We start from the raw sequence: 12,151 nt of genomic DNA, 5'->3' as shown, positions 1-12,151 counted from the left end.
TCCCCCGGCCTGAGCGGGGCTCGAACCGCCGCCTGTTTAGCCGTTAAGCCTCGCAGCGCAGCGCTCTACCGACTGAGCAACCGGAGCGGTGTGTGTGTGTACTACGTCGTAAGTAGTATTACGCACTCTGAGTCTGGCATAAATAAGTGATTCGTCCCCTGTTTGCCAGTATTGAACATCCAACCAATAGGGGAGCTGGCATTAGTCTCTTTGGCGAGCATGGTACGAAGGTGATGGGGGTGGGGGGGGAATACCTAACGGATGCGTTGGTAAGGTGAGGGACTTGCTTCGGAATAGATTAGAGAGAGAGAGAGAGAGATGGTATTCTCCTCCCGCCTCTTAATTAAAGAGTCCTTGTTACCTCTTGTTACGTTGAAGAAAAAGAGAGTTCCGGGGTGAATGAACTCCACGGACGGCAGGCAGATGCGCTGAACACCTACCTGTGGTACTTATAAATGATCTATCTAGACATTTATATATTGTAACCTAACCTACTCCACCTAAGACCAAGACCCGGACCTTTGTAAGCATTAATAGGTATGCCCACAACTTTACTACGATGCCGAATGTATATTTTGTTAAGAGAGATCAGGCTGTGTTACCAAGATTATATTTATAGTCAACATAACAGGCCTTATTTTCAGTTCTGGCCTGCTTCACCATTTGGAGATGAGTGATCAGCTGGATTTTTTACCATATTAATTAAGGGAGTTTACAAGGTTTAAAAAAAAGGGGCATCTAGGTCCCAGGTGTACCCTCTCTCTAGGATGAGTATGGGGCCCCATGTTTTGCAATGACTTTTATTACAGCAAGTGGGGCTCACAATACTCACATAAAACTTCTTTATGGCATTGTATATTTAAGGACATTATTTGATCTCATTGCAGTTTTGTAACTCCAGTAAGGTGTTGCACAATGAGAAGGTGGCCATAGATGTCTGAAAAAATATCAGCTGGTGGCAGGATTTGGGGTTAGTGCACTTCACTTATCACCACTTTCTTTAATGTTGCCCTAACATTTTTTTTTTTTTTTTATGCAAATCCTGCATAATGTTGATATATTGATAAACATACACAGCACTAGATTTCATGTCATTAGCTGGTGTATAATTGTTTAATTGAACTTGTTATAAGCTCCTCAAGTTGATATACAGAGCCAAACACACACTTGGATCTCCATAGTGCAGTGGTCAGCACACTCACCTCACAAGCCACAACCAAAAGGTTTGGTTCCTGCACTTCCCTGGGCAGAGTGGAGGCAGATGGCCAGTCTCCATTCATGTAAGCACCCTTGTCTACCCATAAGTGAATGGGTACCAGATGTCAATCAGGGGTTGTGTCCTGCCTCCAGGGTGTGTGTGGGTGTGAGGTTTCAGTCACATTCAAAGACTTTGGTTTCAGCGGTTTCCAGAGATCCGTCACTTGTGAGCTCCGATCTTAGCCTTGGTCAGGGCAAGGCCCACCCTAGTCAGAAAAGGTACTTGCTGGCAATTGCATGTATATTGCATGGTCAGATCATGGTGAATTACACAAGTAGCTTCTTAATGCAGTGGTTAGTGTGCTTGAGATGCAACCAAATGGTCCCAGGAAGCAACAAGAGGCATGGAAAGAAATTGAAAAAGACAAGGTACATAAAGGATATAGAAAAAGTAGTTTTCCATAAGATGCATTGAACCCTGGACAGAGGGATTGTCTGCTCCAAAACCTTAAATGAATTTAAATCCAAGTGTGACTTCCTGAGATGACAGAACCCTACGAGCTTAGCTCATTTCCTGTATAAGTATCCCATCATGGTAAATATACACACACACACACACACACACACACACACACACACACACACACAAGCTGGATGGAAGTGACGAGTGGAGTCCCCCAAGGATCGGTGCTGGCTCCGATTATGTTTGTAATTTATATTAATGACATGACAGAAGGGGTGACAAACTATATGAATAAGATGCTGGTTGACTCTTGCATGAGGGGTTTGGACAGTATAGGGATGAGCATGAGTAGAAAGTCGTGTGCAGCGGGGCCACGGGAGGAGGGGAGGCATGCAGTTAGCAAGTTCAGAAGAGCAGTCAGCATGAACATATCGATAGAAGATAGAAAGAGAGGCAACATGGCGGCGGAATTTGAGAGGTAAAAGACTATCAGTATGAGGAGGAGAGCTGAGGAGACGAAGAGCTTTTGACTCCACTCTGTCAAGGAGAGCTGTGTGAGTGGACCCCCCCCACACATGAGATGCATACTCCATACGAGAGCAGACAAGGCCCCTGTAAATGGACAGCAACTGTGCGGGGGAGAAGAACTGGTGGAGACGGTACAGAACGCCCAGCCTCGAGGAAGCTGATTTAGTAAGAGATGAGATATGAAGTGTCCAGTTGAGATTTTGAGTTAAGGATAGACCGAGGATGTTTAGTGTTGAGGAAGGTGATAGCTGAGTGTTGTCAAAGAATAGGGGATAGTTGTTTGGAAGATTGTGTAGAGTGGATAGGTGGAGAAACTGTGTTATTGAGGCGTTGAAGGACACCAGGTTCCTCTTGCCCCAATCGGAAATAATAGTAAGGTCTGAGGCTAAGCGTTCTGTTGCCTCCAGCTTTGAGTCGTTAAGTTCCTGTAGGGTGGGTCTTCTATTAAAAGAAGTTGAGTAATGCAGAGTGGAATCATCGGCGTAGGAATGGATAGGACAGTTCGTTTTGGAAAGAAGATCATCAATGAACAACAGAAAGAGAGTGGGAGATACGACAGAACCCTGTGGGACACCACTGTTAATAGGTTTAGGGGAAGAACAGTGACCGTCTACCACAGCAGAAATAGAACGGTCAGAAAGGAAACTGGAGATAAAGATACAGAGAGAAGGATAGAAACCGTAGGAGGGTAGTTTGGAAAGCAAAGATTTGTGCCAGACCCTATCAAAAGCTTTTGATCCGTCCAGCGCGATAGCAAAGGTTTCACCGAAACGGCTAAGAGAATATGACCAAGAGTCAGTTAGGAAGGCAAGATCACCAGTAGAACGCCCCTTGCGGAACCCATACTGGCGATCAGATAGAAGGTCAGAAGTGGAAAGGTGCTTTTGAATCTTCCGGTTAAGGATTGATTCCAAAGCTTTAGATAGACAAGAAAGTAAAGCTATAGGATGGTAGTTTGAGGGATTGGAACGGTCACCCTTCTTAGGCACAGGCTGTATGAAGGCACACTTCCAGCAGGAAGGAAAGGTAGATGTTGACAGGCAGAGGCAATAGAGTTTGACCAGGCAGGGTGACAACACGGAGGCACAGTTTTTAAGGACAATAGGAGGCACTCCATCAGGTCCATAAGCCTTCTGAGGATTGAGGCCAGAGAGGGCATAGAAAACATCATTTTGAAGAACGTGGAATGTATGCCTCCATTCCAGAGACAATCACCTCTGTGATGCGCCGAGCACACACAGAGGGGTCTCTATCCTGGAAGCAATAATCATTCCACGGGAAATCGGAAAAGTACATCCTCAGGTCGTCCCACTGAGCTGAAGCAAAATGCCAGAAGCATCGCCTCTTCGGTGGGTCCAGAGGGTGTACAGGAGCAATAGGACAGGATGCAGAAATAAGATTGTGATCGGAGGAGCCCAATGGAGAGAACAGTTTGACAGAATAAGCAGAAGGGTTTGAGGTAAGGAACAGGTCTAGAATGTTGGGCCTGTCTCCAAGGATACAAGAGGGATTGGAGAAATTGGACAGGGAAGACCTAGTGGTACGTGACAGAAGTGTAACAAGAGGCAGTGGTAAGAAATTGAAGAAGAGCGACTGTAGGAGAGACATCAAGAAATACAGTTTTCCATACAGAAGCATAACAACACAGAATGGACTTGACAAGGAGACTGTGTGTGCAAACACGATTCATGAATTTAAAGCCAAACTGGATAATAAGCGTTATGGAGACGGGACAGCACGAGCCTGGTACGGCTCTTTTCATGTATTTCACAACTAGGTAAACAACTAGGCAACTAGGTAAACACACACACACACACACACACACACACACACACACACACACACACATTTATTATAGATATTCTAATTTTAACGATGCAATTATACTTGGTTGATTTATCTGATATGACTTTCCACAACTTTGCCTTACTTTTTTACCTATACACAGGTTACAGCAGTTGGATCTCCACCACGACTAAGTGCCTCTCATTGCCTTAATGTGCTAACACAGTCCTCTACCATCCTCTCTTTTCCTCCTTCCCCTCCCACAGCAGGTAACATTGGATATTGTGTCTAACTGTGTTGGGTGCCTCTTCCCCTCAGTGTGATGAAGGAGTTGGTACGGTTAGGGGTACGGGGGGTCTTCACAGCAGGGGGCTTCCATCTGGTGCAGGTGAAAGGTCAGCAGGCACCTCCAAAAGAAGCCCCCATCCTGGCCGTGGCACCTCACTCGTCTTACTTCGATGCTCTTCCTGTAGTGGTCATGGGCGCTCCAAGCGTCGTCGCTAAGGGGGAGGTCGCCAGTGTTCCCTTCTTTGCAAGTATGGGGAGGTGGGATTAGACTGATCTATCCCCTACCCTTTTGATCCCAAGTCATACTACTCCATTTACTCTGCAATCAAACTAATTTGATTGAACATTTACCAGATATGGTGCAAACTAATTTGATAAAATGATGAAGTGGATGCAATCCATTTTCTGAGATTCACAGCATTTATATAAAGCTAGAATTTCATATTAATACTTAGAGTAAGTCTATCAGTGTTTATATGATCAAATTAAGCATTTTCATTGTTAGCAGGAAATTTGTATCTTGGGATTAATAACAAGTTGGGGGTAGTGATTTTTAAAGTCATGAAAAGGCTATAGCCAAAATTAAGACGATACCCACATGCTATCACATCTAACTACTAATCTTCCTATTGGATCTTAACTCTTCATTTTCATAACTTATCAGCACATTCTTTATAATGCTAAAGCTGCCATAGTCATTCACCTCACATATAGTTAGGAAGTAATAAATTTCCCTTACATAATCACTAAGGTTGGTAACATCTTTCACCAACATATGCATGTTTCACCATATATGTGGTGTTATATCTTCAGCTTTTCTGATTTTCAAATCTGTAATTCAATATTTTTCTTGAATGGACAGTAATGATTCTGCTCTTTTTGTTAGTCTGGCATTTAGCTATAGGCCCTCAGAAATAGTCCTACCACTTTGCTAAGTAATGCCAGGAAATGAAGCCTCATGCTTAGATATTTTCCATAACACATTATAATTTTAGATACATTACACATTTTATACCACTAAGTTACTACTGTATTCAGCTTGGCCATACAAATGCCTTCATTCACTAAAACTAGCCACTTAAATTGCTGCTAGGAGGATATATATACATAGTTTGGCATAGCTTGATTCAAACTGGGCAACATATTATAGCACACTACTTTTTAGTAGTCACCACTGATCACAGCAGTATTGCATATACAGTTACATGACATTGGTAATAATTATGCATGCACTGCTTACCTCCCCTGGATCATTTATTCTTTATGGTTATTCATGATTTAGTTTCCTTTTGCTCTCAAATCTGTATACAAATGTAAATTTGGCAGATTCTCTACATTACTGTTAGTTTAACATTGAATAGTACTTCCAGCAAACCCTCCATAAATCAGATTGATTGGGCGACACCTTGTCCAAAATAGCTGAAAATCCAAACTAGCTGAATTTAGACAACAAACTTGTGCATACCCAAGCAAGGCTGTTCCAGAGTTGACCAGTGATTCTGATTAATTCTTGTGTAAAAGGTTAAGACACCACAGGAGACATGGAGTAGAGCATATGAATGTTAATTTATATGGCTCTGAATTACTGCCTTATGTAATGGGGCGTTGAAGGTGAGGTGATAACAGTGAGGATGGCGGCTGTAAACAAAGCACGGAACAGTATGAAACCTGACGTGTGCGTCAGGAAAACTAGTTTTGGGTGAATAAGTACCTAGAGATTCACTCTAATGAGCTTGAATTACACTCACACAGTTCTTCACATAACTTGATTACCTTGAGTCATGAGGTATTTTTCTTTTATATATCAATTGGTCATCTTTTTATATCCATGTATCATGTTTTCATTATAATCTCACCATTCATTGCCTTATAAGCCCCTAATTTGTGCTTTATATTTTTTATAGCAATATAGTTAGCTGGTCTGACAACTTTTAATTGTTTCACATGCGCAGCTGTTCATTCAGTCCAACTTAATTTATTCACCATGCGTAGATTTTTCCTTTCTTGTAAACCTCTTGTCATTTTGTGTTTGTAACTGTTTGTTCTCAGCTATTTTGTGTTTGATGTTCCATTCATGTCTTCATTTTCATATTTCTTCAAACACTAATTCAGGTACTTTCAAACTCTTTTTCTAATTTTACTTACAACATTTATGTGGACATACATAAATGTTCAATCAACATATCAATCATGCACATATTAGGAAACTAGTCATACAGCTAACTAACATTTTCCTGTAACCCTGCCACTCATATATATATAGTCACTTTCCTGTAACCTTTCGGACATTAGAATTGTGCAACCTGTCCTTCATATTCTACTATACTGATCAGAACCTTCTCAGTTCTCACTACTCAGATGTTGATAGCCACCCACACATGAGTTTGAATTTACTTCCACAATCAGCAGATTGAAAGGATTTTAATACAGAGTGGAGTATTCTAGGGTAAATGGTTAGTTTAGCTCTGCCACCTCAAAATACCATATTATGCCTTCATGTCATTGTCAAAGAGCGAAATACATCCTAAAGATGCACATGGTTTGAAACTAAAAAACTAAGCAAACCTAGCATAACCATGCCAGATGTGTAGGAGACAGATGGGGCAGCTGCTGCAGTGCACTTTCTATATTATGGTTAAAGGGCATGTATTTTCTCACTTTAACCATAATATGAAGGCGTAAATGGTGTTTTGAGGTTGTAAAGCTAAACTAGACATTTACATTGATAATACCATATTAGTGTAGGAAAAGATTGAAAAAAAAATATCTGGAAGGGATAATTTTGAGGCACAACAGCTTAGCAATTCACTTCATGCACCAGTATAAATGAATAGTTCTAAAGGTGGTGCTGTCAAAGCATGAAATGCTTATTAGGAGCCTTTTTCACTTGATTTCCTAAGTGATTTGCTGGCTCTAGCTCTGAAGGGTGCTTTTATGATCATTTTCTATTGTTTCTCTATCAGATTGCTACACAGTTAATGTCAAAGAAGAGTATCACATACTGTTGGCTGTATTTTTAATTCATGCAAGGATTTCAGCTTTTTTTTATTTTTTTATAAGTAAAAAAAAATAGGACTGACATATGCTTGCTGCAATTTTCTGTTAATTATGGTAGTTCAGGGTAATTCAAGGCATAACTCATTTTGTTATGCATGTGAACACTGCTGCCACAAGAGGACCCCAGCCAGTGTAAGGTATTACATGGGAGTAATGGTTTCCATCGGCTGCATAGTTGGTGGGGGAGGAGAAGCCTCTCTTGAAAATTGTATTGGAGCAAGAGGCATAGCATCGTCTTTCCCTCCCCCTCTCACAGTATTCCATCGCTAAGCACCTCCTGCAAGATGAAATCTGTATTTATTTATTTCTATGTATTAAAATTTACCTTTTCTAGTATTATCATTTTGTGTTATCATGCATATGTTTATTTTTAGCTTTATGCATACTTTCAGCTTTTGTGAATGTGAGTCTTTCTTATTCTGGTATTGACCTGCTTCTGCTAACAGCCTGCTTTACAAGAGCATTACTTCTTTCTGTTTGCATGCATTGTTTTATTTACTCTTTTAATCTGGTAATTTGGATATCAAACATTTTTCATTTATCAAGGCATGGTCATCACTTGGTTAACAGCACATTATCGAAACTTCCTTGTTAACTCTTGGTGTATACACACATACACATGCACATGTTCACACACACACACACACACACACACACACACACACACACACACATATATATATATATATAGAGATATATAGATATATATATATATATATATATATATATATATATATATATATATATATATATATATATATGCTATTACTCATTTTGCACTTATTTGTGCTTAAAAAAGCTAAATAATATATAATATTGTTTTTCAATGAAGTCTCTTGACTAACATAATTGTTTACCATTTAGCTATTTACAACAGGAATGCACAAAGTCAGGCAGTTTGGAAAAGGGTTACATAGTGGGATTTTCTTTTCTCCCATGGAATTAAGTGAAGTGTGTTTGCAAAATTGTGTGAGAGAATTTGGGAAAATGAATGAAGAAAATGGGAATTATGAGTCAGTTTGGATTTCAAAGTGGAAGGTTCTTTGTCCCTAATTTGTTGAGTTTCTACACAGGGGTGATTGATGTGCTACAGGAGATAGTTGGATAGATTGTGTGTATTTTGAGCTGGAGAAAGTCTTTAGCAGATACCCTATAAGCAACTAATGTGGAAGGAGGAGCATACAGAGGAATTGTAAGGGAGCCTTTTGGAGTGGACAAGAATTCATGAGACTAACAAATGAAGATAATAATAAAAGACAAGATATCAGGATAACTAGTGGAGCCTCACATCACTTGTGCTGGTGCCTGTAATATTCCTGACTTAAATAAACAGTATTAAAAATGGAACAAACAGTTATGCAAGGCTGTTGGCAAACAGTTATGCAAGGCTGTTGGCAAACAGCCTAAAGATCATGAGGAGAGTAGAGGGTGAAGAGTTCTGTGATATGCTGCAGGAAGATCTAGACAGGATTTATGAATGGAGCCAGGTGTGGGAAATTGAATTAAATGAAAAAAAAAAAGGAAAATTATTGGTAATGAGTTACAGAACTAAGAGGCAGTCAATAAATATGTAATTCAATTGGAAATTAATGAATCACATAAGTAAGAGAGAAAGGACCTGGGAATGTTGGTCCAAGATAATTTGTCACACCAAAAATGCATACAATTGTTAGAGACTTAAAAGTTGTTAATTAACATGAGTGGTGTTTTACTACATGGACAAGGAGATGATGAAGTTGGTGGTTGTAGTTAATGATTTATCATACAAGGAAAGATTGGAAAAGTTGGGACTCCCATCCTTAAAAGAAAGAAGGGAAAAATGAGTGGAAATCTATCTGCTATGAAGTACAGTTGGGCGGGGAGTCCCCTGGCCACAGCCTTGCCATATTTAGCCTTCACAGTAAGGGCAGCCATTGGAGTAGCTGTCATTGTGTGTGGAGGTGAGGTGGGAAGTGTCATGGTGTCCTTGATCGCTGACATCAGAAAGCAAAATGTCATGTGGTATCTATACCATTCATTGCTATTATTCTAGAATGTGACACATTCATTGCACTATATAGACTTATTTAATGTATATAGAATATTTAATACTACACAATTTCAAATAGTAAATAGCTGACACATGAAAGAGTGATGTATTGGGGGTGATGTGGCAGCGCTGTGGAGAGGTTCGAGCCACACCCAAACGAACTTCATATTTGTGTTTGACTATAGGTGTGTGTAGATGTGAGGTTTCATCTGTACCCAAAGATGCTGGCGATCATGAGTCTATTGCGTGGTCAGACCTTTTTAATTACACACACACACACACACACACACACACACAAACACACATACATACACACAATATGTGTGTTTATTTATTCCTTTCCTAGCAGAAGATTTCTATGTAAAAGTAATTTATCATCTCTATAGTCTTTTGTAAGCCAGTTTTGACCATGCCTTTACTGTTTGTAATCACCATTGCATTAAGCTTGTGGGTATTGTCAGTTATTGTGTTTGGATATATTCAACTTTCACTCCCTATACTTATGTAGCTACCCAGTTAAGAAAAGAAACACATTGTGATTTGCATCTGTTGAGCCAAGCTTTTTGTCTCTACGCACTTAGCAACATATGAACACAAATCAGTGGGAACTGTTAGCACCAGTGACTTACTTGCTATATATGTGAATTTGCCCACTTAAGGAATTAAATTTCCAATCTAGTTATAAACTTTCATTCTGTGAAAAATAATTATCAGGCAAAATTAATTCCATAAAAAAATAATTCTGATAATAATAGGTGCTAGAATTAAACTGGTGAAGTGAGGATGGTACATACCCTGGCTGAGGCCACCTCTCTTTAGTTTTATTAATGTTAAATTGGAAATATGCACAATCTACTTTTCATGCTTGTTTGATGTTTGTAGGGGAAATCTTGTGCATCATAAGCTAGCTTATGATATGAACATTAATATGTCTTAAATGTCCATGTTTTAAATTAAATTTAGTATAAGCAAACATGAAAATATTTACAGTAAATTATAATGGTTATAGTTCATCTATGTTTTGGTAGAAGGGTGTGATAGAATTGCTTGGCTCACTCTGTGGAATCACTGTAGACCTCCCTCTGGTGTACCAAAGCCAGTGGCCAGATATTGTAGTAGCTACCCCCCATACAATAAAATACAGAATTAAGGTCTTTTTGCAGCAGTATGTGGCTAATCCATCATGGTAGTGTCATCACAAACTTTTTTCTATGTTTTTAGTGGTAGGCTACACATTTATTGCACATTTCTCTTTCAGAGGTCCTGTAATATTATAAACTTTTCAGCCTGCTTGCATGTTCTTTAACATTTTGCTGTATCTTATACTTTTCACTGGTTGATTTTATTGTGTTTGAATGAGCACTGCTGTATGATACTGAAGAAAAGAAAACTTCCTCAATTGCTTGAGTATCATAGGCTTATTCTTAAAACTGTTGTAGTTTTAACTATTCGTTCTCTTTGGAGGCCCAATTTTTTATGTAAAAGGAAAAATACACGAGTTATGGCGTATCTTCCAAAATATGAATGTAGCTTAGGTTCGGAAATCTGCGATATGCAATGCACATAGATTTTGGAGCAGCACAGTATATTGCCCTGTCACATTTTGCTACTTGGTGGTGAAACACCAACCTACAGTTAAGTGCTACTGTTTTCTCGCTTCTTATAATGTATCGTAGGAATACTAAACTATACACGATAAATTTTTAAGCAGGAAAGAAAATATGCAACGTTTTCAGAGAACACAAATATAGTAATCTCAGCAGAAAATATTTACAATAAAACTCAAAAGCTGCATCAGGTGTCAATAAATTGGCCCATTGAGTTTGATAAATTTTGTTATTGAAAATGCTGAAACTGATGTCAATTTTGGCTGTTCATATTGCATCAGCCCAGTTATTTCAAGTCATCGGTACAAAAAAAGTTATATATTTAGGTTATATTTTGTGACTTCCACAGGAAGATCCGATGGTATATGGGCCTAACGGGTCGCATGATGATGAGGTGCTATGGATGCCAATGGATCAAAATAAAAGGGCGCTTGGCAACCAGGGCTGAAGCTCCCATACTTATTGTTGGGCCCCATAGCAGTTTCTTTGATGCCTACGCAGTTTTCTGGTCCAATGTTCCCTGTCTGGTGAACCGCATAGAGAACCTGCAGCTTCCCTTCTTTGGCAGTAGGTGTTTGATATGCTGTATTCTCACACATAGGTAATGTCAGCCCTCATAGTGTTCGGGTTTCATACTAGACATTTTTGTTACATTGTTTCATTATGTAGACTTTCACACCTTCCTTGTGCATGACATTAACCATGATTTATGCTATAATATGGTTATGGACTGACAAAAACCCTCTGCATAAGTACAACCTTTACTGTTGCTAGATATTGTCCATCTTCACATCATAAATGCACTTTACTTTGTCTGTCTACACAGTATTTATTAATCAATATTATAACATAGTGGTTCACAACTAGTTTATATAGATTGTGTAACATATTACTTCATGTATGCAGATGTGCAGATGCTGTATTATTAGTGTCAAGGAACTCACTGTCATGCACCACATCAATTTAATTGTTTTCTGTATTTTCACCAGATCACTGAAACACTGTATTTTTGGGGTAGATAAGATGCACTATTTTTACGACACATACTGCTTTTTAAGCTATTTCCAGGGGAAAATGTTTTCACAAATATTTATTTATTAGTTGAACATCAGCATAATTTTAAAATACTTGGAAATACTTGAAATTGGTGTTGATAAAAAAATTAGAATTTACAAGTTTCTACCTTAACATCAAAAC

At 39.1% G+C, this 12,151-nt stretch overlaps 1 protein-coding gene across 9 annotated transcripts in view; it reads left to right on the top strand.

The window, feature by feature from the left end:
- The window catches only part of LOC126996389 (lysophosphatidylcholine acyltransferase 1-like), a 43,067-nt gene that overhangs the window by 17,563 nt on the left and 13,353 nt on the right, over positions 1 to 12,151 (top strand). Inside the window, exons 2-4 of one of the 9 annotated variants that reach the window (XM_050856763.1) lie at positions 888 to 970; positions 1,187 to 1,280; positions 4,292 to 4,509. The exons of 1 other annotated variant lie outside the window; for it this stretch is intronic. In XM_050856763.1, coding sequence (XP_050712720.1) covers positions 934 to 970; positions 1,187 to 1,280; positions 4,292 to 4,509 — 349 coding nt within the window. In that variant the 5' untranslated portion in view covers positions 888 to 933. Of the gene's footprint in view, positions 1 to 887; positions 971 to 1,153; positions 1,281 to 4,291; positions 4,510 to 11,303; positions 11,522 to 12,151 lie in introns of those variants that run through there. 7 more of the 9 variants (XM_050856762.1, XM_050856769.1, XM_050856764.1 and 4 more) reach the window with 7 other exon arrangements.

Source organism: Eriocheir sinensis, chromosome 10 (genome assembly GCF_024679095.1).
Source record: "Eriocheir sinensis breed Jianghai 21 chromosome 10, ASM2467909v1, whole genome shotgun sequence".
In the NCBI taxonomy this organism is placed as follows: Eukaryota; Metazoa; Arthropoda; class Malacostraca; order Decapoda; family Varunidae; genus Eriocheir; species Eriocheir sinensis.
This window is presented reverse-complemented; position numbering and strand designations above follow the sequence as displayed.